Consider the following 12,118-nt stretch of genomic DNA (forward strand, 5'->3'; position numbering starts at 1 on the left):
CACTGCTGTACTGAGTCAATGACCAAGTCTGAGAGGTAAGCAACTGTTAGTCTGCACTCCCTTGAACCCAGCAAAGTTTAACTTGTAAATAAACTTTTGGCAGATAACCAAGCCAACTGAGACACTGGCAAGGGTTCAGAACTCCTCCAAGGCACTGACATGCCCTTGATGTGCCCTGAGCTTGCCATTGTACCGTCTCCCTTGCACATTGCAAGACCCAGACTACGCTCATCCTGACATAAGAGAACACTGTTGTGGATTGGGTAGAACATTTCATTGGCACAGTGTGTTAAAAGCTGTCTGCTTACCCCTTTTCAGCAAATGGAGGGTGCCATTACAAAAAAAAATAAATCACTTTTCATGAGAAAGTGTTGTTTGTTAAACTGATCTTTTTTTCCAATGATAATTTTTCACTGTCTTTTTTCATTCTGGAAATAATAAAATATTTTAGTTGCCACTCATCTTTTTTTCTTACAGTTGATAATAACATAAAGAATTCTGAGAGTATTTTTTTCACTTTTACCTCAGAGCTTCCTGTCCCTACTCTGAAGCTCAAAGATTTTGTTTTCTGAAATTATCAAGTGCCTAAAAGAAAAAAAATGCTTCATCCTTCTGCCACTTACTCAGTAGTTTCTCTACATACAGAAAAAGTTACAAACATCAGCAAAGTGGGAAAAAGAAATTTAAAAAAAGCATGGGAAAACATGCAGAAAAAAGTCATAATTCATTTTGTTGCATTGATAGTTGTATGGAACAGAAATGCAAGGCTGTATCTCAGGTGTGCACCTATGGGACAGAGGCTGCATGGCTTTGAATATCTTATGTTTCATTATTTTTCCATGTCACAGTGCTCTTAGGCATCACTGATAACCTCAAAAGCAATGTTGTGAAGCTGATTGTTCTCCACAGCACTGTTTCGGTAGGTTCCCAGTGCAGTCGTGTGCAAATCTACAGTCATGCTGAAGCTGCTCTTTAGCTAACAGTCATGTCCCATACCTGGGCCTAAATCAGAGTGGGACTAGTCCTGAAAACACACTTGGTACATGTCTTATGTCTGGCCTCTACCTGAACTGGTAATCAGTGAGGGGTTTCCAATTGACTCAGAAAAGCCTGGGAGTCGGAGTCCTCCCCTAGACCGTGCAAAAACCAAATTACTGCTCTGAAGCAAGGACTTAGGCTCCAGCTTCACAGGTCTCTGCCTCAGTTGCCAGGTCAGTCTCTTTCAAAGTCTCTTTTTGGTGCTGTTGTACTCTGTAGGGTTGCTCTGATTCCTGCTATCTCAGAAGACTGCTGGTCCACCTGCTCTTTCCCCTTGATCTGAGGTTCTCCTATTCTGTCTTCAGAGAATTCATCTAAACATCCGTGTCTCTATGAAATTTGTCAAGGCTGTTTTCATTTGTTACTGTTTCTGGGGTAGCTCTCCCTAGACTTACCTTCCTTGGCCCTGGCCAAGGGGAAAGACAAGACACATCAAGGATCAAATGAAAAGTCCTAACAAATCTGATTAACATGTTGGGGAAACAGTTTTCATTCAAACAGTGAAGAACTCCAATGACTCAGCAAAGAAAAGGGTCATTGCATTTGGCCTTCCAGATAATTAAGAAAAAACAAGCCCTGCTGGTTCTCAGCCATAGCCGAGCACAGATCAAAACAGTAAATCATTAACTAGAAGATAATGACAAAGCAGGACAACTCAGGAGATAAATCGGTGGACTTCTTTCAAAAGCGTCTTCTAGCTTCAGTCTGAAGGAGAAGACTTTTTCACATTCAGTATTCTGACCACAGGAAAATGACTTTTTGGCTTTGCTCTCAGCTTGCTGCCTGGATTTTTCTCCTCCTCCTTCCTGGCCTTTCGGATGGAGGGAAACTCCTGGTGGTGCCCATGGATGGAAGCCACTGGCTTAGCATGCGTCAAGTAGTGGAAAAGCTCACAGAGAGAGGACATGAAGTGGTGGTGGTTATACCAGAAGTAAGCTGGCAGATGGGAATGACACAGGCATACACTGTGAAAACATACCCAGTGTCTTTCACATTAGAAGAACTGGATGGTGCCTTTCATGAATATGTTCATTCTCACTTGAAGGGTCTGCCTTTCCCACAGAATGCTCTAGCGTTATATAACAGCTCTATAGCTGTTTTCAATGTATTTTTTTCTCACTGTAAGGACCTGTTCCGCAACAGGGAATTGATGCAGTACTTGAATCAAAGTGACTTTGATGCTCTCCTAACAGATCCTATTTCTCTCTGTGGAGCGATAGTTGCTAATTATTTTTCACTCCCTTTCATCTTCTTCATGAGAGGATTTCCTTGTGGTTTACACTATACGGCAACTCAGTGCCCAAACCCTCTGTCGTATGTCCCAAGACTATTTACATTCAACTCAGACCGCATGACTTTTTTCCAGAGAGTGGAAAATGCACTGGTTGCGCTCCTGGAGCTTGGGTACTGTAATGGTTTCTATGCAGAGGCAATGAAGTTTTCCTCTGAAGTTCTTCAAAGAGATGTATCCTTGCTAGACCTTCTGAGCTCTGCTTCCATTTGGCTGCTGAGATTTGACTATGTGCTTGAGTATGTTAGACCAGTGATGCCCAATATGATCTTTGTTGGAGGTATAAACTGTGTTCAGAAGAAACCACTGTCAAAGGTACGTTCTTTTTCTCCAGATTATACTTTTTCCAATGAAATGTGATTACATGTTTTGTGGAGATTTAGTGCTGTTGGAATTTTTTTTTTACTGATTTAATGCAACTATTTTTTGGCAGATGGTTTCCACAGGCTGACACTGAATTATCTTGATAGAGGCAGATGGCTGTTACTTGAATTAATGAGGATTTGCTGACAAGTCCAACAAAAATGCTATTTTATCTGCTAACTACAAATTACTGTCCTCAATGAATGTATATTATTCACTGACCAGATGCAGTTTTGATTTCATTTTCATGGATTCTGGCATACATTTCTTTTTTTTTCTTGACTAAAAATCAAAAGACCATGCTCTGAGAATTTTTTTTGTTTTTAACTCTAGGCTCAACAAAGTCAGTTAATTTGCTTTGGTTGTATTTTCATGATGTATGGTTTCCTAATTGGCTATCTGTGTGTATTTACTTCTGTTTGTTGGTTATGGTGCAACCTAAATTTCAAGGTGAAATGGAAAGAATTAATCTGAAATAGTGTATTTTGAGAAAGGCGCATATAAGCAAAACTCAGATATGATTTCATTTCTATTTCTTGACAGGTACTCTTAACACAATTATTCTCATGGATTTTTAAAAATAATCTAGAAATTTAATTCTATTTTGATAGTTATCATAAAGTGTGTAAAACAATTAATAGCACAGAACAATTATTTCCAGGCAGAAAGCAGGACACACATTTCTCTTCTGTGAAATTACTCCCTCCCTCTTGAATTGTGATCACACCTATCAACTTGCACTACAATGTCTTTGGAGCTGAAGTATTTTCCTTCCTTCTTTCAAGTTTCTTTTATACTCTTTGAGGTGCTTATGCAGAGTCCACTGAACTTCTCTCAGGCAAATAAAGAGTAACTTGACTGCAGACATTCCCTCATGGTAGATTAGAGAGAATGGTACTTTGTAGTTTGAGTTTTAAGAATTACCATAGCACATTCTTGCTGGTTGCAAGACAGAAGTCTTTGCTTTTATATCCTGAAGGTGTCAGAACAGCCTACATTTTCTACCTTGCTACTTACCAAAGGGGCCGAAGCATCCTGCACTCATTTTATATCTGATTTCTCCTATCTTCACACTGTCATTTGGTGGAAATCACACATTCTAAATCTTGAAAAACCTAGTGTATCCCATCTTCAGTCAGACTTTTCCTGTTTAGTTCTTTCTCACGACTATATTTTCTACAGAGAAAATTTCTCCTATTTCACTCTGAACAGTGCCGAGCAACAAGGCATTAATTTAGTACATGTATTTCAGTGTAAACAAATACAATTTGAGTCACATGGGGGAAAAAATCTACCTATCCATACACAGCTGTAAGCTTGGAGTTGATCATTACCATTCAGGAATATGATCTTGTGATAAGAGCAGATAGTTCTTTGAAACTCAGTAGTCCATTGTTCAAGAGAAAAAAGAAAACAAAAAGTTGGGATGGCTAGGAAAGGGGAAGAGAAGAAAACAGAAAAGGTCTTTAAGCCACTAAATGAGTCCATCGTATAGCTTCATACTGACTATTGTCCGATCCCTTATCTCAGAAATGATATGGTAGAAATAAAAAGTATAGAGGAAGGTGACAAGATTGATGAAAGGTATGGAAAACATCTGTATTGGGAACAACAAAATAGATGTATAGAACAAAAGAGCCTGAAACTGTGAATGACATGGGGAAGATGAAAAAAGAATGATTGTTCAATGTCTCTTCTAGGGCAAGAACTAAGGGATGCTGGGAAAAACTACCAGGTAATGATTTAATTATTTCAAAGCAAAGAGTGGAAGGCAATTCTTCCTCCAGTGTGTAGGTGAATTCAGGAACGCCTTGCAAGTGGCTATTATAGATGCAAAGAAATTACAGGAGTTCAAAAAATGAGTGGACAAATTCATGAAGAATGCATCAAAGGATATTAAATACAAAGACACAGGGTTTGGTTCACAAGCTCCCTGAGCCACTTATTGCTGGAGCCTGGGAGGGTATTCTGGACGCATATAGCTATCACTGCTTTCTTATACTCTTCCTCAGCGTTCCTCTAACAGCTAGTGTCAGGGTTACTAGGTAAGACGGGTGTTCAATCTGATTCAGTATGACTATTCTTATTAAAACTGGTGAGGAGGCAAGAGCCCTCAGCTGGCCCAGGACTTCCATGGAAGGGGAGTGACTGTGGCATTGGAATCCAAGGCAAACATATCAGGATGATGCGAACAACGTATATCTCCCTCCGTGCCTTGTTCCCTCATAGAGGTAACTGTAGCAAATGCTACCTACCTAATTCATCACTTACTGAACTGAACTCAGAAGTGGGAAATCCATTTGGGGTACCAAACTGAAATCCAACATATGCTTTGGTATTCATTCAGCAATAAGCTTGGCACTGTGTCCAAACCTCTTATGATAGCTACTAGTTATAAAGAAACCAATGTTGTGAATGATTAACTGGTTTACACTGAGAAGACCTGCTCCTAAGCTTCCTTCCTTGAAGAGTTTTCTTCAGGATTTTCTTTGGGGTTTCCTACAATCCTAGAAGACAATGGTTAACTTACTTCTTCATTAGCTCACTACACAGATGCTTTTTATGATGTTGCTTGACATTTAAGATGGTGGGGAACTTCTAGTACTGTCTAAGGATGAAAGCCACTGGCTTATCATGTGGCAAGATGAACAGAGAAGCTCAGGCAGAACGGTCACAAAGTGACTGCTGACATACAAGCTGACATGACTGCTGACATACCAGCACTAAGTATGTAGATGACACACTGTGGAAACATATCCAGTGTTTTTACAAGAGAAAAGCTGGACAGGTGAATGTTAATGTACACCTGTAAGGCCCTATGGTCACAACCTTTCCCACTTAATGCTCTAGCAATATATAACAGCTCAGTACAACACTGCCAGCATGATATTTTCTCATTGCAAGAGTCTGTGCAGTAACAAGGAATTGATGCAGCATCTCATTAACAGTGGCTTTGATGCTCTCCTTCGATGCTCCTGTGTGGAGTAACAGTTGCTAATTATGCTACACCCTCATCCAGACTCTCTGGGAGAAGATCTCCAAGTGATTTACACCAGGAAACAACTCTAGCAACCATTTTGTCAGTTCTGATGGCCTGCAACTGTAATGCTCCCCTTTTTTTCTGCAGGAGAATCATTAGATACATAGGTTGGTGGAGCCAAGGGAAGGGTGTTGGTGCTCGGCTAGCCATTCCTTTAGCAAATCCAGGCATTTGTGAGCAGTCTTGTAGTCACAGGAGAGTGGCATAGTGACAGTCACTGTCACAAGCCTGCCTGTAAGTGGCCCAGCAAGCACTGCCTGAAGCAGGAGGTTCTATATCTTGCAGTGATCCTGGAGGTGAGCAAGCAGGTATGTTCAGGATTACAACGCTCCCAAGTTTACTGCATCTGCAGTCAGGCTCTTTGTCACTGGACATGTGTTATGGAAGGTAATCCAAGAATCCAGAGTGAGGGCAGTAACAGTCAAAGCTCCCTCACTTCCTTGCACTGTCTCTCTCTCTCAGGTCTTCTTCTCAGTGCTTCTGTACTTTCTGTAAATAACTACTTGTTGCCTGGGATAGGGGCATGGACCTCCTATTTCCCTGGCAATTTTTCTGACTACTGGGAAATATCATTTCTCTCTCTCTAGGTCAAAAATACATTTTCAATTTTTGTAACAGATTGAGAAGTATTTCTATAAATAAGCAAAATTCACAACAAGAAAGAACAGTCTGGTGCTGAAAACCTTGATGATTAAGGAGCACCTGGAGTGTAGCTTCAAGTTCCTTTTCTAAATCAATAGAGCAGAGATTCAAAATGGGGTTTATTTTCTCTCAGAAGAGTAGTTTAAGCCACAGACTATTCCATTATAACACTTTACCTGATTTTCCACAGGGAGAAAAAGCAAGTTTTGTCATCTAATTCCAGAATAGGGCTCCTTTCTGCCATGTCTGACATTTCCCCATGGAGTAAATGCCAGCCCTGAAGGCATCATGGTGCTGAGGGGCTCATTCTTTTGTAGACTTGAGGATACATGTCTTCTCCTGGAAATTAAATCTCAGGTTCCTTGAGCCTCCTGAGCCTTGAGCATTATCCATAGCAGCCTCCAGCACTCTCATCTAAGAGGGAATGGAAGAACCTTTACCCAGATGCATGCCACCATGGGACTGGGCCTGGGGGAAACACAAACTGCGCTTATTCATTAACTGAGATAACTGCACGCTGCCTCAGCCTGAATTTGCCATAGTCCTGCACTTTGAGTAGCCATCTGCCTCAGTACCAGTTGCACATTCATTAACAGAACCACAAATCCAGTTGCCAAGGCCCAATGTGTCTGCAGGTTTAATACAAGGCTCACAGAAATCAGACACAGTATCTTGACTGAATTAGCTATGCGAGGCTGCAGAGGTCCCGTGTCAGCCTCATCCTCTGACTCCAGAAATACCCGAAGGCTGGCACTATATGTGTTCCCTCATTAGGAAGACATTGCAAACGAACTTGGACTGTGAGCCCCCATCTTTAACCAAAGCTGATACAAAGCGTTTTTTTTTCAGATAGCTCATAAAGAAAGTTCATATGATTTGAACACAGCAAAGTTCAGAAATGTGAGCTATAGCAACCTTTCAAAGTTGTTCCTGATTTTTTGTTTTTTTGTTTTTTAAACACAAAACACCAATTACTCATTTAAACAATTGGGTAACTTAACAGAGAGCTTTAAAATAAAACCAGAAACATCAGTGATTTAAGTAGGTGTTTTCTTAAGTAAAGAAGAAGTATAATTGAATAAAAGCCTTGTGGTTTGTGCCTCTAGCACAAGGATTAAGAAAACAGTCCCTGTTCTGAAAGCCCCTTACCAGAGACAGCAGCATTTGGGAAGCTCTGATAAGGAGACATTTCTAACTGGTCCTTTGAAATATGTAATTAAAGTGGCATTCAAAACTTTGGCTAAAAGTCAAAGAATACATTAAGCATACCAAAACACACACGCGTACCTGGTACACTGAGAAACACCTTTCAAAAGCCTGCACAACCCAAACGTCACTTTATGTGGCCTCAGAAGGGATTTTGTCATGTCTACAGGTACTATTAATTTGTTAACAGAGTAGCTAATATGAGTATGTCTATAGGGGGACTCTTTTATTTTCAGCACTAAAGTAATAGTCATTGACCTGTTCATGAACCAAATACTAGAGTCAGTTTTTGGCGCAATATTCAAGTTGTTAATGAACTTATTGACAGTTCAGAGCAACCTGATAACATGTCCGTGTCTGTTTATTATGCTTTTTTAAAGAATGTTGAACGCCTTTAAAACCAAAAATACTGTTTGGCTGCCTTATATTGCAATGGAAAAATACACATCATCAGGCACCTAAGAGATGCACTACTCTTCAAAAAAACAAACTTAGCAGTTGTGTATTGAACACCCTCAATGCACAGGGTTCATCAACCTGAAATGGCTATTCTAACCAAACAGTTCATCTCAGTGTCCTCTTCAGTTTATCCTTGTCCACATCACCATGCCTGTCATACTTTGAAGAACAGATATTAAAGGAGGCTATAAAACACAGTTATTTCTCCAAAATTTCCTTCACATCACTGTAGTGGAACTACTGCCTTAGTTTCTCTTTTCAAGGGAAGCTTGTTTTCTGGTTAAATTAAAACACTAGTTCTCACATGATGCTAAAAGTACAGGATTTGCCAAAGGTCTATGCACAAAAACCTGGAGAGGTTATGAGTATTAAGTTTGCAAATATCAAGCACACTGGCTTACTAAAGTCAGGAAATATTCCAATTACAGTTACCCAGACAGTCTTAAATGTCATATGTCTTTGTGTTAGGATATAGTCATTAATTTCAGGATCACATACTACCATTTTCACATGATTTCTGTTTGTTGCTTAGGAAAGGGCTCTCCTAGAAATGATCTGTGCTTTGTGATTTGCTTAGCTGCTGCTTCTTGCTAATGCAGAGACTTACAGTAAGGTTACTTTCTAACTCACAATCAACATATCATCCATTTTATAAGCTGTTTTTCCTCTGAAGTCATGCTAGCCAAACTATATACTACCTCATTCTGCACAGGCAAATGCCAGTATAGCCCCCTGGGAATTTTAGCTCTGCAAAACATAGGAGTGGAATCAGGCAGGTTCCTGTTAGCAGCTACCACGGTGCATTTTACTGTAACCCTTTTGTCTGGCACTGATTAGCATCAAAATGGACTGAGCTCAGTTACACAAGGATTCCTGCTGACAAAATGTATGGGTCTGATCCATCATAGAGAAATCTGAGAAATTAAATTACATAGTCTACACACTCATGCATGTGAACAGCATTTTCCCGCTTGCAAGCCATCAGTCCCAGAGCATAAGGAGGTGAGCAATATCATCTAACCATGGGAAAACAAAACCAATAGGTGAAACCAGCACTTCCAGGTTAGCCTCAAGAAATAGCCCCGAGTTCAGTGCTGCTCACATAACAAGCAGCTGTTGAGGTATCCATTTGCTGTCCTCTTCCCTTAGTGGCGCTCACTGTTTGCTGCTCTGGTTAGAAGGAATCCACATTTCGCAGCCAGCCCATCTCTGAGACAAGTAGTTTGAGAACAGCTGAAGCAATCACAGGGTGAGGGCACCTGCACCCAGATTACTCAACAAGATTATGGATGGTGGCAGCATCAGTCCAAGCAGGCTCAACTCCTCAAAGCTCCTATCAAGCCAATGCAACACTGTTTGCATTGCTGTAGTGCTCCGTGTCTGTTCAGAGAGAGACCCTGGAATAACCCAGCTTTTTGTCTGTGGTGCACACGAGCCATATTGCAAGAGATATTCCTGGGAGGGGGGCACAAATCTGAAGTCATAGTTAGGGTGACCCAACCTTAAGCCTTGCTTAATGTATATTTTCTATCCTTCAACAGCCAACAGAGAAGGTAGCTTAAACCTTGATTCAGAATGAGATGACATTTCAACAGGGCTGCCTATCCCTGTCACACAATGGAAATGCCAAGGAGGCCTGGCCCATGCCATCCTTTCCTCACAGCTGCCAAGAACTGGCACACTGCTCTCCTCCTCTGAGGGCTCTGTTCATGTGGCGCTTCAGGCTACTTGGAGATGCTCTTCTCCAAATACAACAACAACGAGTAGTTAGAGTAGTTGTTGCCAGTAATGAGCAGTCATTAGTCAGTAATGAGCACCACCCACTTCACACCTGCAAGGGGCCAGGTGCCCTTTGCTGTTAGATAAAGGGCAACATGTAAACCTACCATCCTGGGAGGGGAAATGAACCTGTCTGTTAATTTTCTGAATAACAATTATCCAGCTTAGATCTGGCCTTAGCTTATTCTATGCTAATCTAGGAGCTTGTTGGTCCACTTGTCTGCTGTTCTCTGTGTCCTATTAAAATGGTTCATCCCTAATTTCTCTCTCTCTCCTTTTTGCTGTCCTTCCTGTTGCTGCCTGACCTTTTCCACCATTTTTGCTCTGATGGTCTGGTACAAAAAGTAGGGAGTCTGCCAAGCCCATAAGAAAGTACAGTTACTCTAGCAAGAGACCTGTACTTGTCTGAAGACTGGAAGATGGACTGTTTACAGCCAACTAATTTTGCTGTTGAAAATCATATCCAAATGCAGGGAAAAATACCACCAAGTAGCAAGTTTCACATGAATTTGGTCAGTTCCTACCACAACTCTTACAACAAACTCCTTATCTCCACATCTTAGACATTTAATCAGAATTATTCATAAACCTATGAAGTCTCATGCTTTGAGCCTGTGCCTCACAAAGTTGACTCCTGCCTCTCAGTCCCCCATATTAAGCCCTCTCTAGAAATAGGCTCTATATAGCACTGCACTGTTACACTAAGGCTTCTACCTAGGCTTGATTTTCTGGAAAGTGCTAGCACCCTTTATGTGTAAGTAGAGAGAAGCCCCATTGCCTGTGGCCATAAGGGTCTGATGCTCCATACTAAAAATGCTGGGAATTCTACCACTGCTTATAATGGGAAAAGTGTAGAAAAAAACTTCTTCATGCTGCTGATAGTTTACAATCAGGTCTTTTGTTCATGAGGATCTCTTCCTTAGCACCAGCAAAAAGACTTTGGTTTGGTATTGATCTTACTTGCATAAAGACAAAACATTCCTCCAGAAAAGCCCTGAGGGCCTCAGTTCACTGCACGTTCCCAGAGCAAGCCAGTGAATGCCAACAAACTAGGGGTCTGCACCATCCCAGTCAGAGCTTTGTTTGGAAACCCAGACAGGGATGTTACCACCAGATTCTTCTATAATGGCTGTAATATAATCAGATCCCCCTCAGGCAACATGAACTCTAGGGACAACTCATGCCTCCCTTGAGTGGATTCAAACCCACAGCTCCAGGTACCATGTTCCAGGCTAATTTAATCAAGAGAGGATCTCTCCTCCCATTAAAACTGGGCCACTGTGCAAAAGGGAATGTAGAAGAGGAGAGACGAGTTTGCAGCTCAGTTATGGCACAAAGCTAGGAAGAGGTCCAGGAGACAGCTGGTTATGGGTGTCCATTTCCTGTATCTGTGAAAGGAGGAGAGCTCAGAGGCTTTGCTTGCTTGTTGGGTTGTGTGTGTGTGTGTGTGTGTGTGTGTGTTTGTGTGTGTGTGTGTGTGTGTGTGTGTGTGGTATCAATGATTTTAGTAAAAGATATTGTATCTCCTCCCAGACTTTGTCTTGCTTGCAATATATAAACAGGGTTCTCAGGGCAGTAACCAAAGACCAAGATTCTTCCTTTCTGCACTAAGCAACCCTAACCCTAGGAGGTCTACCCTGGCCTCCTTTGCTTTCATCTGTCCTGAACTCATCATTTAGCTGATTTTTTGTCTAGTAGCATGGGGTGAAAAGCCAGAGCAGATCGTTCTTCTTGTCTTCCTCTCTCCTCCTCAGGTTTGAGATTGCCCACAGCCTGGTAGCTCTGATACATGCATAAGAGATGCATGTTCGACTGCTTCCAGGAAGTGGGAATTTAACATCAGCCTTCTACATATGGGTTAAGTGTTCCAATTATTAGACTGGCCTGTAAAAGAAATGGTATTGAAATTTCCATTTACTCTGCTGGGCTTAGTTTAAAGGTTGTCTTTTGAAAGTAAGCAGGTCTGTTTTCTGACTTGGTAATTATCAACTCAATGGTAATAACCTCAACTATATTGAGAGATGACAATTTGTTAGTAACACAAAAGAAGGAATATGCTGACATACTTCTAAGTTTAAAAATTAACTAAAAGTACAAAAGGAGGCATTTCTTCTCTTCTCTGTTATAGGAGCAATTGCAGTTAAATATTGAAGGATAACCAGAAAAATATTGTGAAAGTTAAATATTTACTCGTGCAGTCAGTAAGTTTCCTGCAGAAAGTTAAGGCTTGCATGGACCTTCATATAAAAGTCTGTGTTGGATGTCTCTAGAGCAGAACATTCCGGTTTCCTTCCACCAAA

General features: G+C 41.1%; 1 protein-coding gene across 1 annotated transcript; it reads left to right on the forward strand.

Moving 5' to 3' along the window:
* Window positions 1-1,786: 1,786 nt before the first annotated feature.
* On the forward strand, window positions 1,787-2,689 carry LOC112970802 (UDP-glucuronosyltransferase 1-8-like). Its single transcript, XM_026075593.1, has one exon. It carries the CDS (start codon window positions 1,790-1,792, stop codon window positions 2,687-2,689), a length of 900 nt encoding a protein of 299 aa, XP_025931378.1. The 5' UTR covers window positions 1,787-1,789.
* Window positions 2,690-12,118: the final 9,429 nt, after the last annotated feature.

This window comes from Apteryx rowi, unplaced genomic scaffold (assembly GCF_003343035.1).
Source record: "Apteryx rowi isolate R43461 unplaced genomic scaffold, aptRow1 scaffold_407, whole genome shotgun sequence".
NCBI lineage: Eukaryota > Metazoa > Chordata > Aves > Apterygiformes > Apterygidae > Apteryx > Apteryx rowi.

Excerpts from the sequence above, each read along its gene's own strand:
- LOC112970802 (XM_026075593.1), top strand. The coding sequence starts at position 1,790 with ATGACTTTTTGGCTTTGCTCTCAGCTTGCTGCCTGGATTTTTCTCCTC.